At 40.0% G+C, this 26,666-nt stretch overlaps 1 protein-coding gene across 1 annotated transcript in view; it reads right to left on the minus strand.

The window, feature by feature from the left end:
* The window catches only part of znrf3 (zinc and ring finger 3), an 81,208-nt gene extending 59,530 nt beyond the window's left edge, over window positions 1–21,678 (minus strand). The window contains exon 1 of the mRNA XM_022664737.2: window positions 20,982–21,678. Within this exon, the coding sequence (XP_022520458.2) occupies window positions 20,982–21,227 (246 nt within the window). The 5' untranslated portion in view covers window positions 21,228–21,678. The remainder of the gene's footprint in view (window positions 1–20,981) is intronic.
* Window positions 21,679–26,666: the final 4,988 nt, after the last annotated feature.

Here is a 26,666-nt window from a genome sequence, read left to right on the forward strand (position 1 = left end):
GTAGGGTTTTTGAGCACCAGCATGCCGGTCAACCTGCACCAAACCAGCAAATATTTGGGTTTTAAACAGTAGTATGCTGGTTACCATGCAGCAAACCAGTGAATATTTGGGATTTGAACACTAGAATGCTGGTCAACCTGCATCAAACTGGCAAATAAATTGAATATGAACACTAGTATGATGGGTCAATCTGCACCAAACCTGCAAATATTTGGTTTTGAACACTAATATGATGGTCAACTTGCATTAAACCTGCAAATATTTGGGATTTAAACAGTGGCAGGCTGGTCAACCTGCACCAAACCAGCAAACATTTGGGATTTGAACACTAGTATGAAGGATCAATCTGCATAAAACCAAAAAATATTTGTTTTTGCACACAAGCATGCTGGTTGACCTGCACCAAACAAGCAAATATTTGGTTTTGAATACTTGTATGTTGGGCAACCTGTACCAAACCAGCAAATATTTGGGTTTTAAACAGTAGTATGCTGGTTACCATGCAGCAAACCAGTGAATATTTGGGATTTGAACACTAGTATGATGGTCAACCTGCACCAAACCAGTAAAAATTGGGTTCTGAACACTAGAATGCTGGTCAACCTGCATCAAACTGGCAAATAAATTGAATATTAACACTAGTATGATGGGTCAATCTGCACCAAACCTGCAAATATTTGGTTTTGAACACTAATATGATGGTCAACTTGCATTAAACCTGCAAATATTTGGGATTTAAACAGTGGCAGGCTGGTCAACCTGCACCAAACCAGCAAACATTTGGGATTTGAACACTAGTATGATGGATCAATCTGCATAAAACCAAAAAATATTTGTTTTTGCACACAAGCATGCTGGTTGACCTGCACCAAACAAGCAAATATTTGGTTTTAACCACACGTATGATGGTTAACCTGCAGCAAACCAGCCTCAAAACATTATAAAACACTGGTATAGTTGTCAACCAGCAGCAAACAAGCATATACTAGAATTTGTGTAACGGCATTCTGGTCAAACAGCATCAAAATAGATCATATTTGGCTTTGTTGCTGATTTATAGTGAGTTTAAAAATACTATTACGCTGGTCAACCAATACTGATTTAGTGTTGGACCAAAGTTAAAAACTCAACATATGTCCCACAGCAACAAACAGACCAGCGTAAACCAGTTTACAGCATTCATGCATGTGTGAGCTGTTGTTTTTACCAACTTGCAAAGTCAAGCCTGTCCAATATGACAATAAATAAGAGTCCTTGCTATTGGACAGTCCTCAATTCAGGCCTAATTATCCAGCTTATTAAAATAAATCCTGATTAAAGAATAGAGTTCAAGATGAGCCAAATCCACAGCCAAATCCAGTCGTCGGCCGTCTGGGTCAGGGCTAAACCGAACTGCACTCTTCTTCTTCTGCTGCTGCTGCTTCAGCCTTAAACAAAACCTTCCCCACAACCTGCAATTAAACTGGACAACACGGCGTAAAGCGCAAAGCACAGTGAAGCCGCTCGCATTAAACACAAACAACGGTCTATCTCTGCGAGCTCCAGCGCAGACGCAGCCAGCCGTCCGCTGAATGCCTGCAGTGTTTAGCTAGGGATTTAGCTTTCTGCAGCTCCGTCCGTATTGGAGCCGCCGTCTCTAATTATTCCAGCAAACACCAACACGACATGTGTGGTCCTGGTTCGGACGCAGAGGCCTCGCAGAGAGTAAACATATCTCTGATCCTCCTGAAATCGGAAACCCCGGCAAGCTGTTTTAAAAGCAGCCCTGGAAAAAAGGAGCGGAGCGAGGGAGCGAGGGAGGGGGGAGAAAAGGAAAAGCTAAACGGCCTGCCAACGTAAGCTGTTAGGGCCGTTAAACACATACACAGTGCCTCCGACACACGGAGGAAATCAAGAGAAGAGGGTTTTTATAACCTCTGGAGGCCGTTAGATCAACGCTCCAGGTCTGTCCGACACCTTCAGGTGTTCAGGAGCTCTTGATCTGGTCCCACAGGAGAGCGTTGGGTTTTCAAGTCCTTTCAGGTAGCCCCCACATAGCACAAAATGCTAAATCTGTACAATTCCAAATATGAAACTTAAATCCAACTAGTGTTCAACTTTTTGCTGTTGGTTTTAGTGCAAATAATGAAACAGCAGGTGTTCAGGTGTTAAAAAAAAAAAAAAACATGAAGAAAGCGCAAACTCAATCATCCAGCTATGAAGAATATTTATTAACACACTCCAATCTAACTAGCTTTAGCCACCATGCTACCACCACTAACAGAGTCCTCGTCAAGAATGACTCAGTGGAACTGCTAAAAACATTCTTTTGGCGATTAAAAAGCTGTACTTTTCTATAAAAACAGTTCAGTTCAGTTCAGACAGCTCTGGAAACAAACTCCTCCCACTTCACAAGTCTGGAAGAAACCTGCTCTGGGCATGATACTCGTATCTCCCATCTCTAACAGCTCTGTGCCAACTTAAAATTTTCTGATACTGGTAACCTTTTCTAAATTGCAGCCAAAATATACAAAAAAAAAAAAACAAAAAAAAACAATTGTGTCAGGGTGCCCTTCGTGATTGGCGGGTTTATGCGCATTTCATGCAAAGTATCAAAAACAGGCACCAAATTTTGTTTAGACCTTTCGGAGACATTTCAGTCGGTGCCTTTTTGGTATCGAATTTCGATACCCAGCCCTACACATATGGTGTACTGTAAAATGTAAAACTCTTGTTGCTGAATGCAATGAAACCTTTAGCAATGGTGCTCCCAAATAGAGTAGAAGGTCTTCTTCGGACAGCTGAAACAGTTAGTCCAACAAAATCAGGAAAAACTAGTTTTAAATTGGTATAAATTGGTATAATTGGTTTGGTGTTGGTGGACCGGTATACAAACCTTCATAACTCCCACATAACATACGTGCCACATCAACACCAGACCAGCATAAACCAGTTTACAGCAGTCATGCATGTGTAGGCTGTTGTTGCTGCAAATTCTGAGCAGATCTAGTCCAAAATCTAGCAGAAAGTAGTCTTCTCCGGACAGTGGAGACAGTTACTACAGCAAAATTGTAATACCTTTGATTGATCCTTGAAAATACAATGAAACAGTAGGTTCCCCAGTACATTTGCAACAAAATACAATACCTAAAATTGGTGACAACACACAGTCAGGTCCCTCAGCTGACCCTGACTGCAGGTATTCCACATGACGTGGCTGTTGAGCAAAGCGCCAGCATGGCTTGGCTTTTCTACAGAGAAAAAAAACACTGAAATCAAACCTGGACTGATTTAAAGAGGCTTATACACACACACACACACACACACACACACACACACACTACTGCATACCCTAAATGTCCAAAAGTATTTGGACACCAGCACACGCTTAAATTAGACGTTGAAACACAGTAATCAGTCCTTTCCACTTCTTCACCATATTCACCATTAGCATTTATCAGCGACCACACCTAGACTTGGCTTCAAACTAAGCCCAGACTCTGCCTTGGCCTTGACTGCTTTAACCCAGTTTAGCATTGGCTTCAACTAAGGGCTTACCCAAGCCCTGACTCTACTCAAAACACCCCCTGAGTTGAGGCATGAGACCTAAAGACTTTAAAAGACCTTAGCCCTGACTTCAATTTAAGCCTCAAACCAGCCTGGCCTCAATCCGGACTCTGCTTTGACCCAGTTTAGACTTGGCTTTGCCTCAACTAAGCCCTGACTCTGCTTCAAAAAGCACTGATTTGACATGGCCTTGGCCCCGACTTTGTCCCATCCAAGACCCCGACTCAGGCTTTGACTCCGCTTCAACCTGGCTTTTACTGAAATAAAAAAGACCTGTTTCGACTTGGCCTTGACCCTGATTCTGCCTCAACCCAGCTTTAATACTGTATTGATTCCTGTTTTGACTCTAACTTGGCCTTGGCTTTTTCAACCTAGACATGACTATGCATTGGACTTGACCTAAACTTGGCTTCAACCAAACACTGACTTTATTTCAACTTAATTCCTGACTCAGGCATGACTTAGCCCTGATTCTTAGCTTTTCTTAGCAATTCAAGCCTCAGTGTTGAGCCTGACCTCAGTTTTAGACTAGGTTTCAACTAAACCTTCAAGGAAAAGCCAAGCAATAGAGGCCCGAACTTTTGTATGACTTACTCCTGACTCTTAGTTTCAATTCAAGCTTTAAATAAGCCTGCCAACAGTCCAGGCTCTGACTCAACAAAGCTTTGGCCTGTAGTTGGCTTTTCCTTAAGATAAAGAGGTTTTGATTGCATTGCATCTTATTATTCCTTAGCCCATGATTGGCTGCTCAAGAACACCTATTGGTCTGTGCCTTTCCATAGAGAATATACTGTACACGCTGGAAGACTGTATCAGCTGACACCATCAAGCAAACCCAACCATCTAAACTTAGCCATTAGCAAGACTGTCCATATACTTTTGAGCACAGTGTCAAAATTTTCAAAATGCTGCCATCCAACCTGCATGCAAATACCAGTCAATGTTTTATCAGAAGCCTGATTTTGCCTCTGAACTCTGGAAGCCTCGGCAGCTAAATTTAGTGCCGTGGTGCTCGGTCAACGTTTCCGGCGGCATTCTTGTGGCTGGCGCATCACCTCAGGAGTGCTAAACAGCCGTAATTAGATTCCTGTGGACAGAATCATGAAAGCGTAGCCCACTCAAGCTGCTCCTACGCCTCCTTTCAGCTACCCAGCAGGCCTCCATGACAACACAGACACCGTGGAGACTCGCCAGCACCTCAGAGGACCGGCATGGACAACATGTTACACAACGACAAACAAGAGCTGAGCTGAAGTAAAATCTTCCTGAATTTGATTAGTATATCTAATGCTTCCTGTTTGTGGATACCTACATGAATATGATAAGAACATGAAGCTTATTCCTAGATGTGTCATTGAAACCGACAAAATATTATATCTTCATTATATATTCACCTTATATTCATCTTATTTCTACATGTTGCTGGTTTTATGTGGTGAGGTTATTAACATGCCTATGCCTTGGCCTTGACTTAAACCTGGTTTTAACCTTGTCTTGGACCTGTCTCAGCTCTAATTCAGCTTAAACCCAATCTCAAAACCTAATCTAAATGTGGCTTGGAAGTAAAGCCCATTTTCTATTTCTGCGTCAAACCTACGACGTAGCCTATGCATCGCCACCCTACATACCCTATGCCGTAGCTCAATGCGCACCTCCCTGGAAATACAGCACCTTACCATGCAATGCAGACAGACGAAGCAGTGATTGGTCTTGGATTCCCGCCTTTGCAGGTAATTCTGCAGAGCGACGCCGATACGCTCACTCAGAAGTATAAACGTGACACGCTAGGCTACGACATAGGCTTGACAGAAGTATATCTTGGCCTAGCGCCTTGATTTAGACTCCCCACATCCAAGTGGAAATAAAGGTTGACTGACTGACTGATTAATTGATTGATCGATTGACAACCCTAACACTGCTTCAACCCAGCCCAAACCTTGTCTTAACTTCAATCCGCAACCTAATCCTCTTCTCTGCCTCTCCTTAGTGCCGACTCGACTTCAGCTCTGCCTCATCTTAACTTCAACCCAGCCTGAACACAGCTTTAAACTAACCCTTGACTCAGCCTCAGCCTTGATTCCATCCTAGCCCCTGCTTTAAACCAGCCTCAATGTGGCTTCAGACTAATTCTCTACTCTGCTGACTCTTTTATAGCTCAACCTCCTATCAAAGTCAACCAACCTACAAACTAACCCTTGATTTGACAGTCTCAGTCTTGACTTCAAACCAGCCTAAAAGTGGCTTTAGAATAAGCCTGGACTCAGACTCTCTTCAGCCAGAGATTGCTTTAACCCAGCCTTAGCCTCGCCTCACCTCAACTTCAACCCATTCTAAAGGCACCTTCAAACCATTCCTCAACTCTACAGTTACCTCCACAAAGTCCTGGCCCCAATTCAGCTACAATCAAGACTTCAAACTGCCAGTTCTGAGCCTCAATTCTGCTTCAAACCAGCCTCAGCTCTGACTCGACTCGACTCAGAGAGAGACAGGCGATATTTTAGTGCTGCTGTGTTTGTTGATGTTTATGTTTTGTGTTTATGACCGAATAAATTGGAAGAGTCTCACACTACACAGTCTGAGGATCATCAAACGGCAGTGTCTGCCAAGTCTGAACACACACTCACACACACACACACACACACACACACACATTACTACAGAGAGAGAGAGAGAGAGAGAGAGAGAGAGAGAGGTGAGGTAATAAAGCTATCAATGAATTATCAGCGGGACAATCTCGCCGTTGTGGTGAAAGCAACTGCCTTCATCTCCTGTTCTTTCAAGTGTGAAACACACACACACACACACACACACACACTTCTCTGTATAAACTTTACAGAGAACAGAGTCAACTGTGTCCCACTTGGTGTGTACTTTAGGAACGCCCAGCAGATTAACCCTGTTCAGTTCTCTTTACTTACGAACTCCCATTAAAGAGCCCCTCCCACACTGTTGGCCGTAGCCCTATACAAGGTATTCCATAAATAGTCCATTAGCCCCGCCCATACAGCCTATAGCATGCAGCCAAATTTAAGCTACAACCCTTAAGCCCCACCCACTCAGCCTACAAAGGCTTAGTGCCGACCATTCATCCTACAGCACTTCAGACTTACTGTCTCTCAAGCCCCACCCACTCAGTGTAAAGCACTTTAGCTCCACCCACTGAGCCAACAGCAGTTGAGCCTTAGTCTTTTAAGCCTACAGTACTTTAGCCACACCCGTTAATCTTACAGCAGTTAAGCCACACCCATTCAGCCTACAGCAGTTCAGACGGTTCTTTAAAAGGCTAGTATAGGGTGTGTGTGCAATATTTACCACAGCGCCTTCAAGGCCTTCCAGACTCGACGGATCACATATTTTCTCTTATTCCCTCGCTCACACACCTCTGCTTGTGCTGGAGAGTGTGTGTGTGTGTGTGTGTGTGTGTGTGTGTGTGTATGATTACATCACTGGCGGTTTGCGGTGTGTTATCAGTCAGGCGTTACTCAGGCAGAGCTTTGAAGAGCCACCGGCTCCTTTGATCTGCTCAGAGGCCTCCAGCCTAGCCGATCCCTATCTCTCTCTCTTTTTTCTCTCTCTCTCTCTCTCTCTCTCTCTCTCTTTCGCTCGCTCACTCACACACACATTCCAGCACATGCTTACACACACACACACACACACACAATCATGCTCTTTCTCAGTCCTCCCTCGTTCTCCCTCTCTCTGTCTAGCTCCATCTTTATGCCTCTGTCTTTTAAGATTCAAGTTTCTTTATGTCTTACTCAATGTCTCTGGCTTGACGTAAACTTGACTCCCTCTCTCGGTCTAGTTCTATCTTTATTCCTCTTTCTCTCAAGATTCAAGTCTCTTTAGGTCTCACTCAATGTCTCTCACTTCGACTTTGCGAACTCGACTCTGCCTAGACTAAGCCCAGACCTCAACTTCGCTTCAAACAAAGTCTCGACCTGCTTGGTTTCAGGCAGAAGTTTCGACTTGACGGACTACGACTCAACTCTGCCTCAACTCTGCCTTAAATGTGCTTCAACTCTGATGCAGACTCAAGCTGAATCAAGGCCAACAAACCTTGACTTTGCTTTACTTCAATCCAACTTTGACTAGATAGACTAAGACTTAACTCTGCTTCAATCCAGGTTTAACTTGGAAAAGACAGGGACTCCGCTTCAACCCAGGGCTGGTCATTAAACAGCCTCATTCCAGCAAAACTCTGCTTTAAACGAAGCCTTAATTCGCCCTTGCCTCAGTCCTGACTCAATCCACTGGTTTGATCCACCCCTCAATCTTACCTATGCCTGTCCTGAGCCCTGACCAGGCTTTAACCAGGCCTCTGTTCAGGTGGCATTGTCTCTGCTTCAACCCAGCCTTGGACTGGACTTGAAGTCTTAACTGGCTTGCCCTAAGTTCCAACTCTGCCTTGGCTAAACCTGGCCTTTCCCTATCAATTACTCTGCTTCAACCCAGCTTTGACACAGAACAGACTTGGACTCAACTCTGCTTCAACCCAGCTGACCCAGCTTTAAACTAAGCCTACATTTTTAACTTGGGCTCAGTCCCTAACTCTGCTTCAACCCAGCTTTAGTCCTGACTAGGCTAAAACCCATCCTCAGCCTTGTCTAGGATCAAGACAGGGCTTCAAACCAGGCCTGTGCTCTTCTAAGCTGCAGTTGTAAGGAGTGTTTCGGACCAGGTAGCTACTGAATAAGGGATCAGAACTTTACCCGGGTTCTTTTACACCTTGATGTCCACTGAAACTCGACTGAAGCTCAAACTGGGTCAGAACCGCCACCAGATACTGATCATTATGAGGTAACTCAAGAGTTCATCACCAAACAATAACAGCCTGAGCATAAACAGATCCACGGACACGCCACTCGCTCTGCTCTACTTCTCTAAAGGAAATCCTGCTCTTCCTGCAGCCGCCGATCTGAACCGGCCGGACGTTTTGAGTTATTAGCTCCATCTTCCTCTCGTCCCTAAATAAGGCCCAGAGGGGCAGCCTGAACCCCTCAGAGACGGGCGTCCTCCTCACTCGCCCAAAAGCGTCCGGCCCGGCATCGGCAGCACATTAGACAAACCGACAGCAGCTACGCCTCCCCGGCAGCACCTAATCTATCACCACTGAGCGGCCCCCATTACCCAGCGAGGGGGGACACTGTGTAGGAGACACAAAGAACTATCGCTGTGTGTTTGTTCAGGAAAAAAACAGAAAGTCCTACATCAAGTGCCTTATATATACATTTTACATACTACTCAGTATATCACAAAGAAAAATGTTGTTACACTAGATACTTACACTGCTATTGAGTTTGAGTCTGTTACTTTGTAACCCTGTGCTGGTTTCTGTTACACAATGTAACTATTTTCTGTTTTTGTTACACTGTAACCTTTTGCTGCTTTTTGTTATACTGTAACCATGTGCTGTTTTCTGTTACAAATTGCAACTTTTCTGGGGGTACATTGTATCTCTGTGCTGTTTTTGTTACACTGTAACTCAGTCCTGCTTTCTGTTACACAATTTAACTCTTTTCTGTTTTTGTAACACTGTATCTCTGTGCTGTTTTTGTTACACTGTAACCCAGTCCTGCTTTCTGTTACAAAATGCAACTTTTCTGTTTTTTTTGTAACACTGTATCTCTGTGCTGTTTTCTTTAGCACTACAGCTGTGGTATGTTTTCTGTTACAGTCTAACTAACTCTGTTTTGTAACACAGTCAACCCTGTCCAATTTACTTTATACATACGGTAACTCCTGTAACTCAGTGCTGTTCTGTTACACTGCAACTAAAACACTTTTATTTTATATTATAGCTGTGATACTGTGCCACTGTGTTCTGTTCTGTTACACTGTAGCCTTGTGATGCATATTGTCACGCTTTGCTATTTAATGTTACGCTATAGTCCTGGGTTGTTTTTTGTTACATTGCAATATTTAACTGTTACTTGGTATATTGTAACCTTGTGCTGTATTGTGTTACAGCAGCAAAGTTAAAAGTGTAACACAGAACAGTACTGAGTTACAAAGAGTTACATACAATACAGTATCAAAGTTACTGTGTTACTGTGACTTATGTTACATCATAGCTGTGATAGTGTTACCTCTATTGTGTTGCATGTTATAATACTGCAGTTATAACTCAACAAAAACAGCAGTTACACTGTAACTCTGTGCTGTTTTCTGTTACACTGTTATTCTATTAATTGTTTTCTAATATACCAGCGTAACTATGGTGTTGACTGTTACACTGCATCCCTGTGCTACATGTTGCGTTGTTAAACTGTAACTTTGAGATATTTCCTGTTATACTGTAAGCCTGGGCTGTTCTTTGTAATTGTAACTTCAGTACTGTTTTCTGATATACTGTAACTGTGCCTACTGTAACTTCAGTACTTATCTGCAGTTCCCCTGTGATAGCATTTGTTACACTGTAACTCAGCACCGTTTCCTGTTACACTGTAACTCTGATGTTAAAGGCTTTATGTAAGGGTTACGCCGCCGCCTCTCACTAAAGAGAATACTTTGACCCCGGTGTTCTTGAACTCAGGATGTACACAGCAGGAACGCATGATAAGAAACCTCCTTCAAATTCAGAGAGAGAGAGAGAGAGAGAGAGAGAAAACAATAGAAAGAAAGAAAAAGAAAGAAATTAAAAGAGAAACAGAGGGTCTGCATTTCAGCGCTGGCCGTGTGGTCAGCACATTCCTGACCAACAACAAAGCAGGACTAAGCCTCTGATCCCAGAGCATCATTTCATGACACAGACAGACAGATTTTGTTGAGTAAAGTCAGCAAAGAGTGTTAGCTCTAGAGGCTGGAAAGAAAAAAATAATAATACACTTATAAATAAATTCAATATTTAACGGAAAAATGAACCAAAAATCCCATTATATTTAATTACAATAGCAACAACTGGATATACCAGTAGGCTTCCAGTACCTGTTAGCATCATTAGCGTTGTAGCACCAGATCCAATTGTTAAGAATTAGCTTTAAAGCTCTATGGCTAGCTGGTGGGATGTATGGATCCATTCATTTTTGGCAACATTAGAAACATTAGCATTGTATTACAAGAGGTAAATGTTAGGATATAGTCCTTAGATTAAGTGTTAGCTACATTAGCTTTGTTGTACCAGAGCTAATTTTTGGGATATAGGCTTCCATTTCTTGATAGCTGCATTAGCAATGTTTTATTTTATAGAAGAGTTTACCAAGGTGTTTACAGACAAATATCTCCTATTCTAGTGTACAGAGGTGTTTATTGCTGATGTTTCCAGGCCAATATCTCCTATTCTAGTGTATACAACTGTTTACTGGTGGTGTTAAAAAAATAATATCTCCTATTCTACTGTATAAATGTGTTTGTGAGTGGTGTTTAAAAACGAATATCTCCTATTTTTGTGTGTAGAAGTGTTTACTAAGGTGTTTATAGACTAAATATCTTATACTAGTGTATATAACTGTTTTTTGTGGTGTTTGCAGACTGATCTCTTATTCTTATGTATAGAAGTGTTTATTGCTGATGTTTACAGACTAATATCTCCAATTCTTAGTGTATAGAAATGTTTACTAAGGTGTTTACAGACAAATGACTCCTATTCTCGTGTATACAAGTGTTTAAAAATGAACATCTCCTATTCTTAGTGTATATAAGTGTTTATTGGTGGTGTTTAAAACTAATACCTCATATTCTAGTGTACAGGAGTGTTTGTAAATGCTGTTTACAGACTTATATCTACCACTAGTGTACAGAAGTGTTTATTGCAGATGTTTACAGACAAACATCTTCTATTCTAGTACATAAGAGTGTTTACTAAGGTGTTTATAGACTAATATCCCCTATTCTAGTGTACAGGAATGTTTGTCAATGCTGTTTATAGGCCAATATTTCCCATTCTAGTGTACAGAAGTGTTTATTGCTGATGTTTAAAAACTAATATCTCCTACTCTACTGTATAAAACTGTATATGGGTGGTGTTGACAAACGAATATCTCCTATAATAGTGTATAGAAGTGTGTATAGGTGGTGTTTAAAAACTATTCTCCTATTCTAGTGTGCAGAAATGTTTGTCAATGCTGTTTATAGGCTAGTATCTAGCATTCTAATATCTCCTATTCTAGTGTACAGAAGTGTTTATTGAGGGTGTTTACAAAATAATATCTTCTATTCTAGTGTATATAAGTGTTTACTAAGGTGTTTATAGGCTGACATCTCCTATTCTAGTGTATAGAAGTGTTTACTAAGGTGTTTATAGGCGGATATCTCCTATTCTAGTGTATAGAAGTAAATGCAGTTGGTGTTTTGCTCTGTGTCGCATTGTAACATGACGCATGCCGGCTCACGAAGCTGCTGCCAACACCCAGCCCTAGACGGCGGTACTCGAGGACGACGACGGCGATCAAAGCAGGAGACAAAAACAGTTTCATCTGTTCTTTTCCCATAGGAAAAAAAAGCCAGTCTGAAATGACTCTGGCTGGGATATGAAAGGCTGACGGGCTGGTGGTTTACAGCAGATAGCACTTAACATACAGCTGCCACCACAAAGCCAAGAAATGGAAAGAGTAGGCTTAGACCAGCGGCACTTTCAACCTTCCGAGCCCCGGAGGCTGCCGAACGCTGGTCGAGTTTCCTCCTGTTCTCCTGCAGTCTGCGGCTAAAGCGTGCTGAATCTTCAGACCAAACCAAACGCTTATTATGGTCTTAATTTAGCACGACGTAACTTTAGCAAGCTTGGAGGAACCGCTGTTTTTATGGTCGCCATCGCAGAGCCACGCTGCTCCGGGCCTTGCTCTGGCCGTGCCGCGCCTTCGGATACGAAATCCATCCAATTCTTGAGTTTGGGTCGGTTTTTAAAGCGAAACATATCGATTTCACACAAGTAGAAACGTATTTAAGATAATTACAACAACAGTGGCTGTACCTACAGTGGCTATTTCCTGTATTATAACCCTCTTATGGAAGGTTATCACTGCACAGGACACTCATAGCAAGACCAGGGCGATGAGACGTTTCATACCAGGAATACATTACATAAGGCTAATGTTATAGATAATGATCGTGACCGGCAGCATCTGGCTAAAACTGCTTAAAGACACTAGAAGATACTTAACCACATTCAGCTGCTGCATCTAAAGAATATTTGAAGTTTTTATGGGATGAATTATAATTACGAAGGAACATTAGGAACCTCTACAACTCTATAGATGCATCTTCTCTATGTGTAGCTCAATAAATTGAAATGAAAGTTTTGCTGTATTTTAATGTTAAAGCTCTCTGTTAAACGTTTACTCGGCACATGAATATATTCAAATTTTTTAAAAAGCATCAAAACTACCTACTGAGACCATTATACTGCTTACAATAGTAAGTGAAAAAAAAGTATATAAAAAAAAAAGGCTTCAGTCTGTTTGCCAGGTATACAACACAACACTACACTATTATTCTAATCATCAGTCCTTACATTTTAATCATGATTAATCATAATATCGTGATAAAAAAAAAAATAGATTTACACCACTAATGTAAATTTAATTCCACTAGGGATCAGAGTATCGGCTGATTTTTTTTTTTTTTTTTTTAATCATCAGAATCCGACTGATTTGGCCAATATTTTAAACGAATACGGACATATTTATATTTATTCTACTACTGTTGGCAGACACTAGTTGCGCTACTTTAAAATCAATAGATTTAAGCTAGTTTTTATTTATTGTTTTAAGTTTTAATAGATCTGTTGATTTAATTTTATATGCTAATTTAAATAAAAAAGGGTTTAAATCTGTGACTAGTATATGGTAACAGTTAGCTGCATTGATTGGAAAATCCAAAAATGAAAAATAAATAAATAAATAAAACAAATAACATCATTGTTGGTTTACGCTGGTTTAAGGCTAAAATGTAAGGTGAATAAACTTAACATTAGTTTATAAAGTTATAATGGGGTGTGTGGATATGGTCTTAAAATAATATCACAATATTTCAGGGTATTGTTGCAATAACGATATTCTTGATGATATGACCGAACATTGACATTTTTTTATTTTATTTTTATAATTTGAAGTATATATACACTACAGCAACAAAAATATAATTTAGTAGAAACAAAATATTAAAAAAATATATAACAAAAATAAAATAAATGTAAAAACAAAACTAAACTGCAGCATATTTAGTGCATGTAAACTGCAAATGAACTAAACTATGGCTTTTAAGGATATTGTAATATGGAAAATGGTATTAGCAGATATAGACACGTGTAATATCGGATAATGGCATTGGTCCAGAGTTTCCACATTGGTGCATCCCTAATTTCTAATTTGCTAATTTCTATCTTACTTTTATTCTCTTAATTTACTGTATTTAAATACAGACTATTAATCGCTTAGGCTAAAAGAAGATGTAAGAAGTAATTACATTTAATCACGATTTATTTCAAAAAAATTGAAGTGATTAACCAAATACATTTAATTTTAATCGACTGACACCACAAAAAGAGTACATATCTGTACGAACTGTGAAAGTGTGTGAGTGTGTGAGTGTGTGTGAGTGTGAGTGTGTGTGTGTGTGTGTGTGTGTTGCAGCAGCTGCAGTTCAGGCGGCTCCTCTGAAGGGAAAGCGAGACTCATTAGCAGGAAAAGCAGTTAAGGATCAGACACATTTGGGGCGAGTCACCTGACCACAGGTACGACAAGTCGGCACAACACACACCTCTGGGACGTTCCACCTGGGCGAGTGCGGCAGCGGCGCCATGGCAACGCTTTAATGACGATGTGTCATCACCTGCACTGTCACGGCCTACACTGCACTGTTTAATGAAATATCACTTCTGTTTATACAAGGGACTTCAAACACACACACACACACACACACACACACACACACACACACACACACACACAGACACACACACACACACACACACACACACACACAAACACAGACACAGACACAGACACAGACACACAGACACACACACACGACGACAGACGGGTGACTCAGGCCAGACTGTAGCTCAGAAGACGAGGGTTTTAAAAAAAAAAAATAAAGAAAAAAACAATACAGGCGCAAAAAAAAAAAAAAAACAGCCCCGTCTGAACCAAACCACAGATCAGTTAATGGTTTAATAAAAGATCAGCAGCTGAAAGATCCACCAAACTCTACTCACCCCCCCCCCCCCCCTCTCGCTTTAAACAGCCAGTACCAATCAAAACACACCACACACCTCAATATACTCGATATACTCCAAAACCCAGCATCAACTGTTAATGATTCGTTTAGATGTAAAGATTGGTGTCAGAAGTGGTTTATTCAGTGTTCTGTTCTGACTGGATAATAAATAAAGACTCTTCTTTTACTCAGATTTTTATAAATATGAATTTTCCTAAAATGTGACCTAAACCACCGCAAAATGCAAATGCACACACACTGCATATAAACACAGCAATCTAAAAAGAGGGGGATGAAGTCCTTAGTGTTGAGCTGTGGAGCAGTGGAACTGTGTTCTCAGGAATGATGGAGCTCCGTCCAGTACTTTTGGGCAGGATGAGGTAGGGGCAAGGGAGGTTGGGGAGGACGAGGGAGGTTGGGGGACAAGGTTGGGGAGGACCAGAGGTATGGTGGGACAAGGAAGGTGGACCAAGGAAGATTGGTGAGAACAAGGAAGCTTGGGTGGGGAAAAAGGGAAGTTGGGGACGAGGTTGGGGAGGACGAAGAAGGTTGGGGACGAGGTTGGGGAGGAAGAGGGAGGATGGTTGGGGAAAAAAGGGAAGTAGGGGACAAGAGAGGTTGGGAGGACGAGAGAGGTTGGGAATGAAGTTTGAAACAAGGGATGTTTTGGGTGAAGGAAAGTTGGGGATGACGAGGAAGGTTTGGGTAAGACAAGGGAGGTTGGTTGGGAAAAATGGGAAGTTGGGGAACTAGGTTGGTGTGGGGGAATAAGAGATGTGTTGAAGAAGGGAGGTTGTGAAGGATAAGGGAGGTTTGGAACAAGGGAAGTTGGGGGACGAAGGAGGCTGGTTGGGGAAAAAAGAGAAATCTGGGACGAGGAAGGTTGGGAAGGATGAAGTGATCTTCCTGACAACATCCTGACATCCTGATTAATGTTGCTTTTCTTGCTGAATGCAATCAAATCCTCACAATAATGTGACTTAGAACATGTTCTCTGGACAGCAACCTTTTATTTTAAGAAGAAACAATAATGAGCAGATGTCGCCAGGCAGTGTAAATTAAGAATTATATAGTGACTTATATTGTTCAGCACTACTTTAAATGCACTCAGTGTTAATTCTGTACTGTTCAAACGTAGAGCAAACATCCATACGTTCAAATATGTTAAACAAGGTCAAAAGGTACTGCAGGGTGTCCTCGTTTTTTTTTTTTTTTTCTTACATGACTGTATGAGGTTTAGAAAAAGCCCGTGGAGACGAGCAGCCGTCTGGCCGGGAGACGAAAGCTATGTTAAACTGCGTCTGAGGCGAAAGCAAACCTAAATGTCTGTGGCTTTTCAATGTAAAGCTGTGGTCTAACATCTCTCTGAGGTTTCAGCCCAGTGCCAAACAGTCCACGCTAAATACACACAGAGCCAGTCTAAATATCCCCACCGCTAAATACCTCATCCTGCGCCGTACGGAGCCTCCCACCTCCACCACGGCCCGGCACTCAGACCATGATCACCACTTGCCATTTTGATGAATATGATATAGGATTATAACAAGAACGCTGGCGAACACACACTCGTACACACTCGGACACACACTGGCGCAAGTTTCTGGGGACGGAAGTACACTGGGTGTAACTACACACTCTCGTACACGCACAGTGTAAATATATAACCCCCACATTTCTCATTTTTCTCCTTTCGACCGCACGAGGTCGAGAGGCTGCCCAAACAAAGAGCGCAGGAGTTCCGAGCTTCAGAGCTTCAGACCGACTGCAGGGCTGCAATTAGGCCTCGTTTCAATGCCTCGTCCACTTCTGTCCAAACCCGCCGCACAAAGCCTGGACATAATCAATCAGTCCCCAACACGACCGCTCACGTGCAGGGACCCCTCACCCAACGCAACGTGCACCGTCAGCAGCATGCAGGGCCCCCAAGTTCACATTCACCACAGCGTTACCTCACGTTTACCTCAATTACAGCATAAACCACAAGTTTACCCATACCTGTACCACACGTCTACCTCACACTTACCTTAATTACAGCGTAAACCACAACAATTACCCTGTTACCTCACATTTACCTCATGTTTACTACATAAACCACAAGTTGTACCCCACATCTACCTCATGTTTACCTCAATTATTGCCATAAACCACAAGTTTACCCATACCTGCACCACACGTCTACCTCACAGTTAACTTAATTACTGCATAAACCACAACAATTACCCTGTTACCTCACATTTACCTTGTGTTTACGGCATAAACCACAAGTTGTACCCTACATCTACCTCACGTTTACCTCAATTATTGCCATAAACCATAAGTTTACCCATACCTGTACCACACGTCTACCTCACACTTACCTTAATTACTGCATAAACCACAACAATTACCCTGTTACCTCACATTTACCTCGTGTTTACGGCATAAACCACAAGTTGTACCCCACATCTACCTCACATTTACCTCAATTACTGCCATAAACCACAAGTTTACCCATACCTGTACCACAAGTCTACCTCACACTTACCTTAATTACTGCATAAACCACAACAATTACCCTGTTACCTCACATTTACCTCATGTTTACTACATAAACCACAAGTTGTACCCCACATCTACCTCACATTTACCTCAATTACTGCCATAAACCACAAGTTTACCCATACCTGTACCACACATTTGCGTTTACCCAACATTTACCATGTTACCTCACCTTTACCTGATGTTTACTGCATAATCCACAAGTTGTTCCCTACATCTACCTCACGTTTGTATTTACACAACAGTTACCACAGCATTACATCTCGTTTACCTCAATTACCATAAAAAACACAAGTTGTCCAATATCTGTAACACACATCTACCCTTACGTTAGTTTTCCCAACATTTACCTCACGTTTACCACATATATCAAACTACATCCCACCTGTAACCCACGTCTATATCAGATGTGTGCTTACATCACATTAAACTCATTTACTGCATAAACCACAAGTTGTAGCCCACCTGTCCCACAACGACGACCTCACGTTTGTATTTTCCCAACATTTATCACAATGTTACCTTACTTTTACTGTAATTATCACAGACCAAAAGTTGTACCTCACATCTACCGCACGTTTGTTTACCCAACAGTTACCAAAATGCACCTCACATTCCACTTGTTAGCTGTTATTCACTTCAGATTTAGAGTTTTGACTTCATATTTCACAGTTATTTAACTTTTACCACAAAATTACCACACTTCACCACAAAAAAACACAATCACCATTACCACTTAAATTTACAGTATGTACCTAATTTTATTCAAATGTTCACAAAAAGTATTAAATAATTATCATAAACCACATTTACCTCATATTACCTCCAAAAATCACAACAGTTACCAGAATAACTTCAAATTTACCACACTGAATTTTTACCACTGCTTGCACATATTCAATACTTTTACCAAAAATTGACTCAATCAGCTACCAAAGAGTTACCACATTTACCTCACATGTTCCACACAGCTGCCTAAGTTACCACATTAACCTAATGATTACCACATTTTCTTATATTTTCCCAAAATTTAGAACATTTACCACACATCTCACTAAAACTTACCACATTTACTATCTGCTGCTAAAAAAAGATACCACATTAAGCTCACATTTACTTTATATTTCCCCACAATTTACCACACACCTGCCTAAAAGGCACCACATGTACCACAAAGCTACAAAAAAGGTACCACGTTACCTCATGTTTCCCTCACATTTACCAATCTGCTGCCAAAAAGATACCACGTTTACCACATTTACCCCATATTTCCCCACAATTTAGCACATTTACCTTACGTTTACCAAACATCTGCCTAAAAGCTACCACCTGTACCACACAGCAACAAAAAAGGTACAACAATTTACCAAGTTTGCCACATTTACCAATTTGCTGTCAAAAAGATTTCGCATTTACCTTAACTTTACCACATTTACCTCATGTTTACCCAGAATTTAGCACATTTGCCTTACATTTACCAAACATCTGCCTAAAAGCTACCACATTTACCTCAAGTTCACCACATTTAAATAATGTTTACCAGATTTACTCCACACTTGATCATTTGGGTGGAATTTTGAGCAGCAAAAGCAGTTAAACCAGTGAGAAGCTAACACTACAGTGGAACAGTCTGGGGAAAACTGGGGAATGCTGGGAGAACATGGTCTGCACGTACATCTCCACACCTCCATCTCCAGCCCACTGCACCATACAGCCATCCATACACAACTACACCCAGTCCACACTTACACCCCTCTAAACACTAATCCAGCAACTCCAGCCAAAACTGCACAAAAGAAGCTACATGCAAAAACTAAAATTTGATAAATGCCTAAGTTTAATACTTTTAAAAGTAATCCAAACTCAAATCAAACAAAACTTCAGTGCAAAACTTTAGAGGTCTTACATTGACCGGAAACACATATGAGCATGTTTTATACATTTAATAGTATTTTTAAATTTAATAGTATATTTAAAACTTTAGCACTGAAGTTCAAAACAAGATCATACAACTTTAATACTAAACTTTTTGGTACATCTGATAAGACTAAAATTGTATCAATTCAAGTTTGAGGCTTTTAAAAGCAATCAAAAATCAAACCAACAAATGCCAGATTCTATGCAAAACCAGGAACACAAATGAGCCAGTATTAAATCCCAAAAAGTATTTTTAAAGTAATTAAAAAGTTTTGAACTGAAGTTCAAAACAAGATAAAAGATTAAAAACCAACAAACAAACTCTACCAGCAAAAGCAACTCTTTCACAACTTTAATGCTAAACTTTTTGGTAGTTCTGAAAGTCAAGAGTCTAAAGACTAAAGACTAAAATTGTATCAATTCCCAAGTTTAAGGCTTCTAAAAGTAAGTAAAAAAAAAAAATCAAGCCAACAAATGCCAGTTTTTATGCAAAACTTTTTAGAGGTCCTACACTGACCAAAAACACAAATGAGAAAGTTGTAAAAGTTTAAACAACTTCAAAAGTATTTTTACAACATTAATGCAAAACTTTTTGGTAGTCCTAAAAAGGCTACAATTCCCAAGTTTGAAGCTTCTAAAAGTAATCAAAAATCAAACCATGAAATGCCAGATGCCAAAAAACTTTTTAGAGGTCCAACATTCACCATAAACACAAATGAGCAAGTTTTAAATCTTAAAAAGCATGTTTTAAAAGTTTAAAAGTGTTTTGCAATTAAGTTCAAAACAAGATCAAAGACTCAAAAACAACAAAAACAACTCTTCTACAACTCAACAACTGGTAGCTCTGAAAACACTAAAATTGTACCAATTCCCAAGTTTTAGGCTTTTAAAAGTAATCAAAGATCAAACCAACAAATGCCATTTTTGTGCAATACCAGAGACACTTATGAGCAAGTTTTAAACCCTAAAAGGTATTTTAAAGGCATTAAAATGTTTTGCACTGAAGTTCAAAACAAGATCAAAGACTCAAAACCAACAAACAAACTCTTTCAAAAAAAAGCAACTCTTCCACAACTTTAATGCTCAACTTTTTGGTAGTTCTTACTAGAGCCAAAAGACTAAGATTAAAATTTATCAATTTTAAAAAGATTAACATTGTATGAATTCCCAAGTTTAAGGCTTCTATAAGTGATCAAAAATCAAACCAACAAATGCAATGTTTTATGCAACATGTGTAAGAGGCCCTACACTGACAAAAAAACACAAATGAGCAAGTTTTAAAAGATAAAAAATATCTTTAAAAGCCTTTTCCACAACTTTAATGCAAAACTTTTTGGTAGTCCTAAAAAAGACAAAAATTCCCACGTTTGAGGCTTCTAAAAGTAATCAAAAAATCAAAGCAACAAATGCCAGTTTTTATGCAAAACCAGAGACACAAAAACGTTTTATTTTTAAAGGCTTTAGAAAGTTTTGCACTGAAGTTCAAAACAAGATCAAAGACTCAAAACCAACAAACAAACTCTACCAGCAAAAGCAACTCTTCCACAACTTTAACGCTAAACCTTTTTTTGCACGCTCTGGAGAAGTTAAGATTGTGGAAATGAGCGAGTTTGACGCTTTTAAAATATTTCTAAAAGTGCAAAACACAAAAAGAGGCCATTTTGCACGAATTTGCACGCTCCGCGCTGCTTGCACGAGCGAGCACGCTGAAGCACGCACACAGCACAATCAGTAGCAGTGAGTAGTTACACTGTAACAGTTACTGTAACAAACTAAAGACCAGCAGACTTTTTTTTTTTCTCGTGTTTTAAATCCAATCCACCCACTTGCACGATCTCCCCCTCGGCGCTGATGGTGGCTCCTGCCCGGGAGAAGCGGCCCTGGAGGCCGGTGGTGTAGGTGGTGTAGTCCCCGCTGGGGCTGGACTCGAACAGCACCACCTCCACGAAGGCCGTGTCTTTGGCCCAGGCGGAGTCCGGCAGCAGCAGCAGTAGAACCAGCAGCGGCAGCGGGAGCAGCGGCCGAGCGTGGCCGCCCGAGAGCGACCCAGCCGGGGCGCGCTTCATCATCATCTCGCCGGCCGGATCAGCGCGGAGCGGAGCATAATTTCCAAGACTTCCACGGTGTGTTTCTGCGGAAAGCGCCGGTCCGGAGGCGGATCGAGGCGGGAGAGGATCCCCCGAGGATCTACGCAGGGATCGGGTCTCCAAGCCTTGCAAAAACCTTGTAAAAACCACCCCTAAAAAAACAGAGCTCCAATCAGGGTCTACTTATTTCAGCGGAGCAGCCGCGGATTCCAGCACCGCTCTCACCGCACTGCACTGCGGCTCTCTATGTAGCTATGTGCGTCTCTCTCTCTCTCTCTCTCTCTCTTTCTCTCTCTTTCTCTCTCTCTCTCTCTCTCTCTCTCTCTCTCTCTCTCTCTCTCTCTCTCTGCGCCTCAAAGCGGATCTCCTTTGATCTTCAAACACGTGATTTTTTTTATATTTTCTTTTTTCTCCCTCTCTCTCTCTCTCTTCTAAAGGCTTGTCTCCACCCACCAAGCTCCTCTCTCTCTCTCTCTCCTTTTTTTCTTCCTCTCCCTCTCTCTCTCTTTCCATTCAGAGTTTTTAAGGAGGCGCCAAACTCCCAACACTCCAGATCCACCAGAGTTAAACCTGTCACTATAACCTATACCAACATATTTTCCCTCAAATAATAATGATAAAAGATATTTTTTCCCGACTGATATAATAAAACCCCTTTAAATATCAATGCACTTATACGTATTAAAAAATAATCAGGCTTTAAATGAGCTTTAATGCAAAACTTTTTTAAAAGCTTAGAAAAAGACTTAAACGGTATAAACGCACATTTAAAGGCTTAACAAGTATTCGTAAACATTTGTATTAAAATAGTACCAAAGCAAAATTAAATTTTAATGCAAAAGACAAGAACTGAATAAATTGCCCAGGTTTGAAGCTTTAAAAGTTGTTGCATTGAAGTTTCATTGAAGTTATCAAAAAATTAAACCAACAAAAGCAACATAAATGTTCCTCTTCCATATGATGAGCAATGCACTTTTAATCATTAAATATTATTATATACTTTTTATGCTTTTTGGTTGGTAAAGAGACTACAATTTTATTTTGAAAAAAGTTTAAGCAATTGATGCAAAAATAATAACATTCCACCCTTAAAAACAGAAAGTTGACGTACAGGATCATTCATGTTAATGCAAAACAAAAAACAACAACAAAACATATACTATAATCAAAAGCATGCAACTTTGGATAACCTTGGATAATTTAATGTAAAAATGCACTAAAATAATTTAACATACAATGTCTGCATTGCATTTAAAGAAAAAAATAAGTACATTTAAAGAAATCAATCAGTTTTACGCAGCCACCTGTTGCACTGTGAGCTCCAGCCCAACTTTACACAGCGGTCCACCTTAAAAACAGCAGAGCTCCTCCCCTCCCCACCTTCACCCAGCCTCCATTCCTCTCCACCAGCCCCTCTCTCCATTCATATTTGTTAAGGAGGCACCAAACTCCCAACATTTCCCCCCTTACTGATATAATGCTAATACAATTACACCCCTTAAAATAGCAGTGACCTTTTAAATTAAAAAATCTTTAAATATTTAAACATTGCAGTTGGAATACCTTTTTAACTACTTTTAACTTTTTGGTTGGTTTCTAGGGAGACTATATTATTTTTTGACAAAGTTAAAGTGTACCAAAAGAAAATGTAACTTTAATGCAAAACATTTTTGAGAGGCCTTTTTTCTCCACAAAAATCACGCTATAGAGGGTTAAAGAAATTAAGCAATTTCATACAGTTTGTTTACATCCAAGCTGCACATGTACCTGCATATTGTATGCTGCCACCTGTTGCACTGTGAGCTCCAGCACAACTTTCCACAGCGGTCCACCTTAAAAAAAAACAGCAGAGCTCCTCCCCACCTTAACCCAGCCTCCATTTCTTTCCACCAGCCTCTTTCTCTCTCTCTCAGCACTGCACACTCACCCCATTTACCGCTTTTTCAGCTTATTTACAACTCTATAACACCAGTAAACCACTCAAATAAACGTGTATAAATTTAAATACGCATAAAGTCAGTGGTCAATGAGAGTTTCTACCTGAAAAGAAGTTTATATAGCATTATAATACAAGATAAATAAGCATATAACTTTGTCTAAGTTGTTTATTCTAATGTTGTACAGAGTTAAATTTGGGTTTGACACACTTTGACGCTCATTGACCAGTGACTTGTTGTTTATTTGGGTTAATTCTAATGTTATATAGAGATAATTACAGGTAAACACTGTCACTGAATCCGCCACCAGCTACATCTGGGTGGACTGAAGAGTTCACACTGTAAACTGCTGGTGTGATTGATAATCTGGGAAGCATCACATAACAGACGACAGTCAGTCACCCCAAGTAGTGATACTAGGGACACTAACAGCTCAGTGATATAAGCAGAACATCCTGCATGTCCTGCATGATGGCAGGACCTCCAACTGATAGCATTGTTCAGCAGGATAATGCTCACCCACACACAGAAAGGAATGTCTGTTTCCCAGGAACATCTCCACCCGATTGCAGCACTTCCTTGTCCTGCTCAGTCTCCAGATTTATTGATTTATCACCAATCCATAATTTATGGAGCAGCTGGGAGTGTAGAGCAGGATCTACAGGTCCAGCTGTAGCAACATCTGTGGGTAAATGTGCTGCAGGATCCATACAGAACCTGTAGAACCTCCAAACTCAACCCTCTCAATCTGATATCATCTTATATCCAGGATAGAGGATCCAACAAGGAAATAGATAGAGCCTCCTTTCAATTGTATTTCAGCTATGTACAGCTCTGGGGAAAAATAAGAGAGCATTTAAAAATGAGTTTCTTTGATTTTACCAAATTAAAAACCTCTGGAATATAATCAAGAGGAAGATGGATGATCACAAACCATCAAACCACCAAACTGAACTGCTTAAATTTTTGCACCAGGAGTAAAGCAGCATAGTTATCCAAAAGCAGTGTGTAAGACTGGTGGAGGAGAACATGATGCCAACATGCATGAAAACTGTGATTAAAAACCAGGGTTATTCCACCAAATATTGATTTCTGAACTCTTAAATCTTTATGAATATAAACTTGTTTTCTTTGCATTATTTGAGGTCTGAAAGCTCTGCATCTTTTTCTGCAAATATGTGCTCTAAATGACAATATTTGTATTTAGAATTTGGGAGAAATGTTGTCCGTAGTTTGCAAAATAAAACAACAATGTTCATTTTATTCAAACATAAACCTATAAATAGCAAAATCAGAGAAACTGATTCAGAAACTGAAGCTGTATATATATATATATATATATATATATACTGTATATATATGAATGAATAAATGTGACCGCAGTGAATGATGATTGTTCAGGGATGTGAATCAGCTGCAGTCTTTATTCCTATATAATAAACAATAATGGTGCTTGTCTCTTGGAGGCTCCGACTCAAACTACAGATAGTTTAGTGTCTCAGTAAACCACTGGCACCCTTCATACTGATTCTATAGGGTGTTTAGGAAACTGTGTGTCTATGTGTGTGTGTGTTATACTCTTTATTTTTCTATGCACCAGCTGTCCTGTCTGGTGCAGTACGAGGATTCACTGATTCACCCTGTTTATGTGTGATATTATAAAGCATCAGACAGGGGATAACTGAAAAAGGCCTAGAAACAGGCCTAAACTTATATACAGTACAAGTCAGCTTCCCTTTCAATGCTTTTATTTTTAGGAATCATGCAGTAACCTTTTTCTTTACTTAGTTGAGTAGTTCTTGCCATAATATGTATTAGAACATTACTCAAATAGAGCTATTCACTGTATACCAACTCTACCTCTTCACTACTTTACAACTGTTGCTCTTAAACACATTAAGAGGCAATTATATTCTGCTTTAATACTTTTGTTTCCTAAACAATTCCATATGTTTGAAACTTTGAAATGGTAAGAATAAGATAATAGTGTTGGTGATTTGGTAATATGTTTCTAATAAAGTGACCAGTGGATGGAAGCCCAAATGTGGTGTTCTTGATTAATTGGCCAGTTAATGGATGCTCAAGGTAAAGTAGTTTCTAATAAAGTGACCAGTTAGGAAAAGTTCAAGGTACAGTGGTTGTTTCTAATAAAGTGGCCAGTTAATGAAAGCTCAAGGTAGGTGCTTTTTATGAATCACCTAACATCAATAACTCACCTTACTGATGTTTCCACTCTTATAAGGCTGAATTCCAATAAATCCTTCTCACAGCAATGTTCCGACATTTCCTTAGTGAAAAATAATGCCTTCCCAAATATGTAGTGGCTGCAGTAAAGTAAGAACTCCTATGCAAAGACCTTTAATTTCAGAAGAACCGCTGGTGGAAAAGCTGGTATACATGCTTTTGGCCGTATCACTGAGAGCTTCTAGACTCAGAGGTCCTGAATCTGATTCAGAGTTGAAGAAGAAAAGCCAAAACAGTCAACATGTGTTTCGACTCAGAGCAGGAAAACAGGCTGAAAGAGAGAAAGAGCTCACTGCATTCTAAAGAGCCTTGTTCGCCCCAAGCATGACAATTATTTGCAGGTCGTGTTTCACAGAGTGATGTCATTGAGGCAGAGATGGCAGTGATGAAGCCCATATGTTACAGCAGAGCAAGGCTTTGAGACCAAAAGCCTCCCAGAAGAGCAAAGAAACCAATCCAGACTCTACTGCTTCCCAAACAACTCACCAGTGAGCGGAAACACAGTGTAGGTGTTTCTAATAATGTGGCGAGGAATTGTAAGTACATGGTAGATATGAAAGTGTGAGGTAGCTGTTTCTAATTATGTGGAAAGTGAGTGCAAGTACAAGGTAGGTGTTCCTAATAAAATGGAAATTGAATGGAAGCAGGAGGTAGGTGTTACTAATACATGGTTAAATGGTATCACAAGTGTCAGTTAGAGGTGGAAAAAGTACAGAAAAATTGTAATTAAGTAAAAGTACCTTTACTTTGCTAAAATTCTACTCAAGTAAAAGTAAAAGTACCCATCTAAAAATCTAATCAAGTAAAAGTAAAAAAGTACTCAATTTAAAATGTACTTTCAGTAAAAGTTACAAAGTTACTTTTATTTATTTGATGTAAAAAAAGTACAAATAAATTAAATCTTTTTAATTAATTATTATTTCACATAATAATTTGGACCTTTTAGGCAGTAAAACCCATAAAACTTTTTCAGGAACAAGTGGCATAGGTTTTTATGATGTATATTTTTTCTTTACTGTTAAAAAGTTATCGTCATATATGTGACTATAAACCGTATTTTTATAGTTCATTATTATATAACTTGCCATTGCTATGCTTTAACTGCTATTTACATGTTTTTTTTTACATCCAAGCAGATTGTTTCATGTTCCCAATAAAAACTTAAGGAATTACCATTAAAAACATGAAATCATACAAGAAAAATGTTGGTCAGCGCATGCACAGCGATTCTCCCGAGCCGCGC

This window comes from Astyanax mexicanus, chromosome 22 (genome assembly GCF_023375975.1).
Source record: "Astyanax mexicanus isolate ESR-SI-001 chromosome 22, AstMex3_surface, whole genome shotgun sequence".
In the NCBI taxonomy this organism is placed as follows: Eukaryota; Metazoa; Chordata; class Actinopteri; order Characiformes; family Acestrorhamphidae; genus Astyanax; species Astyanax mexicanus.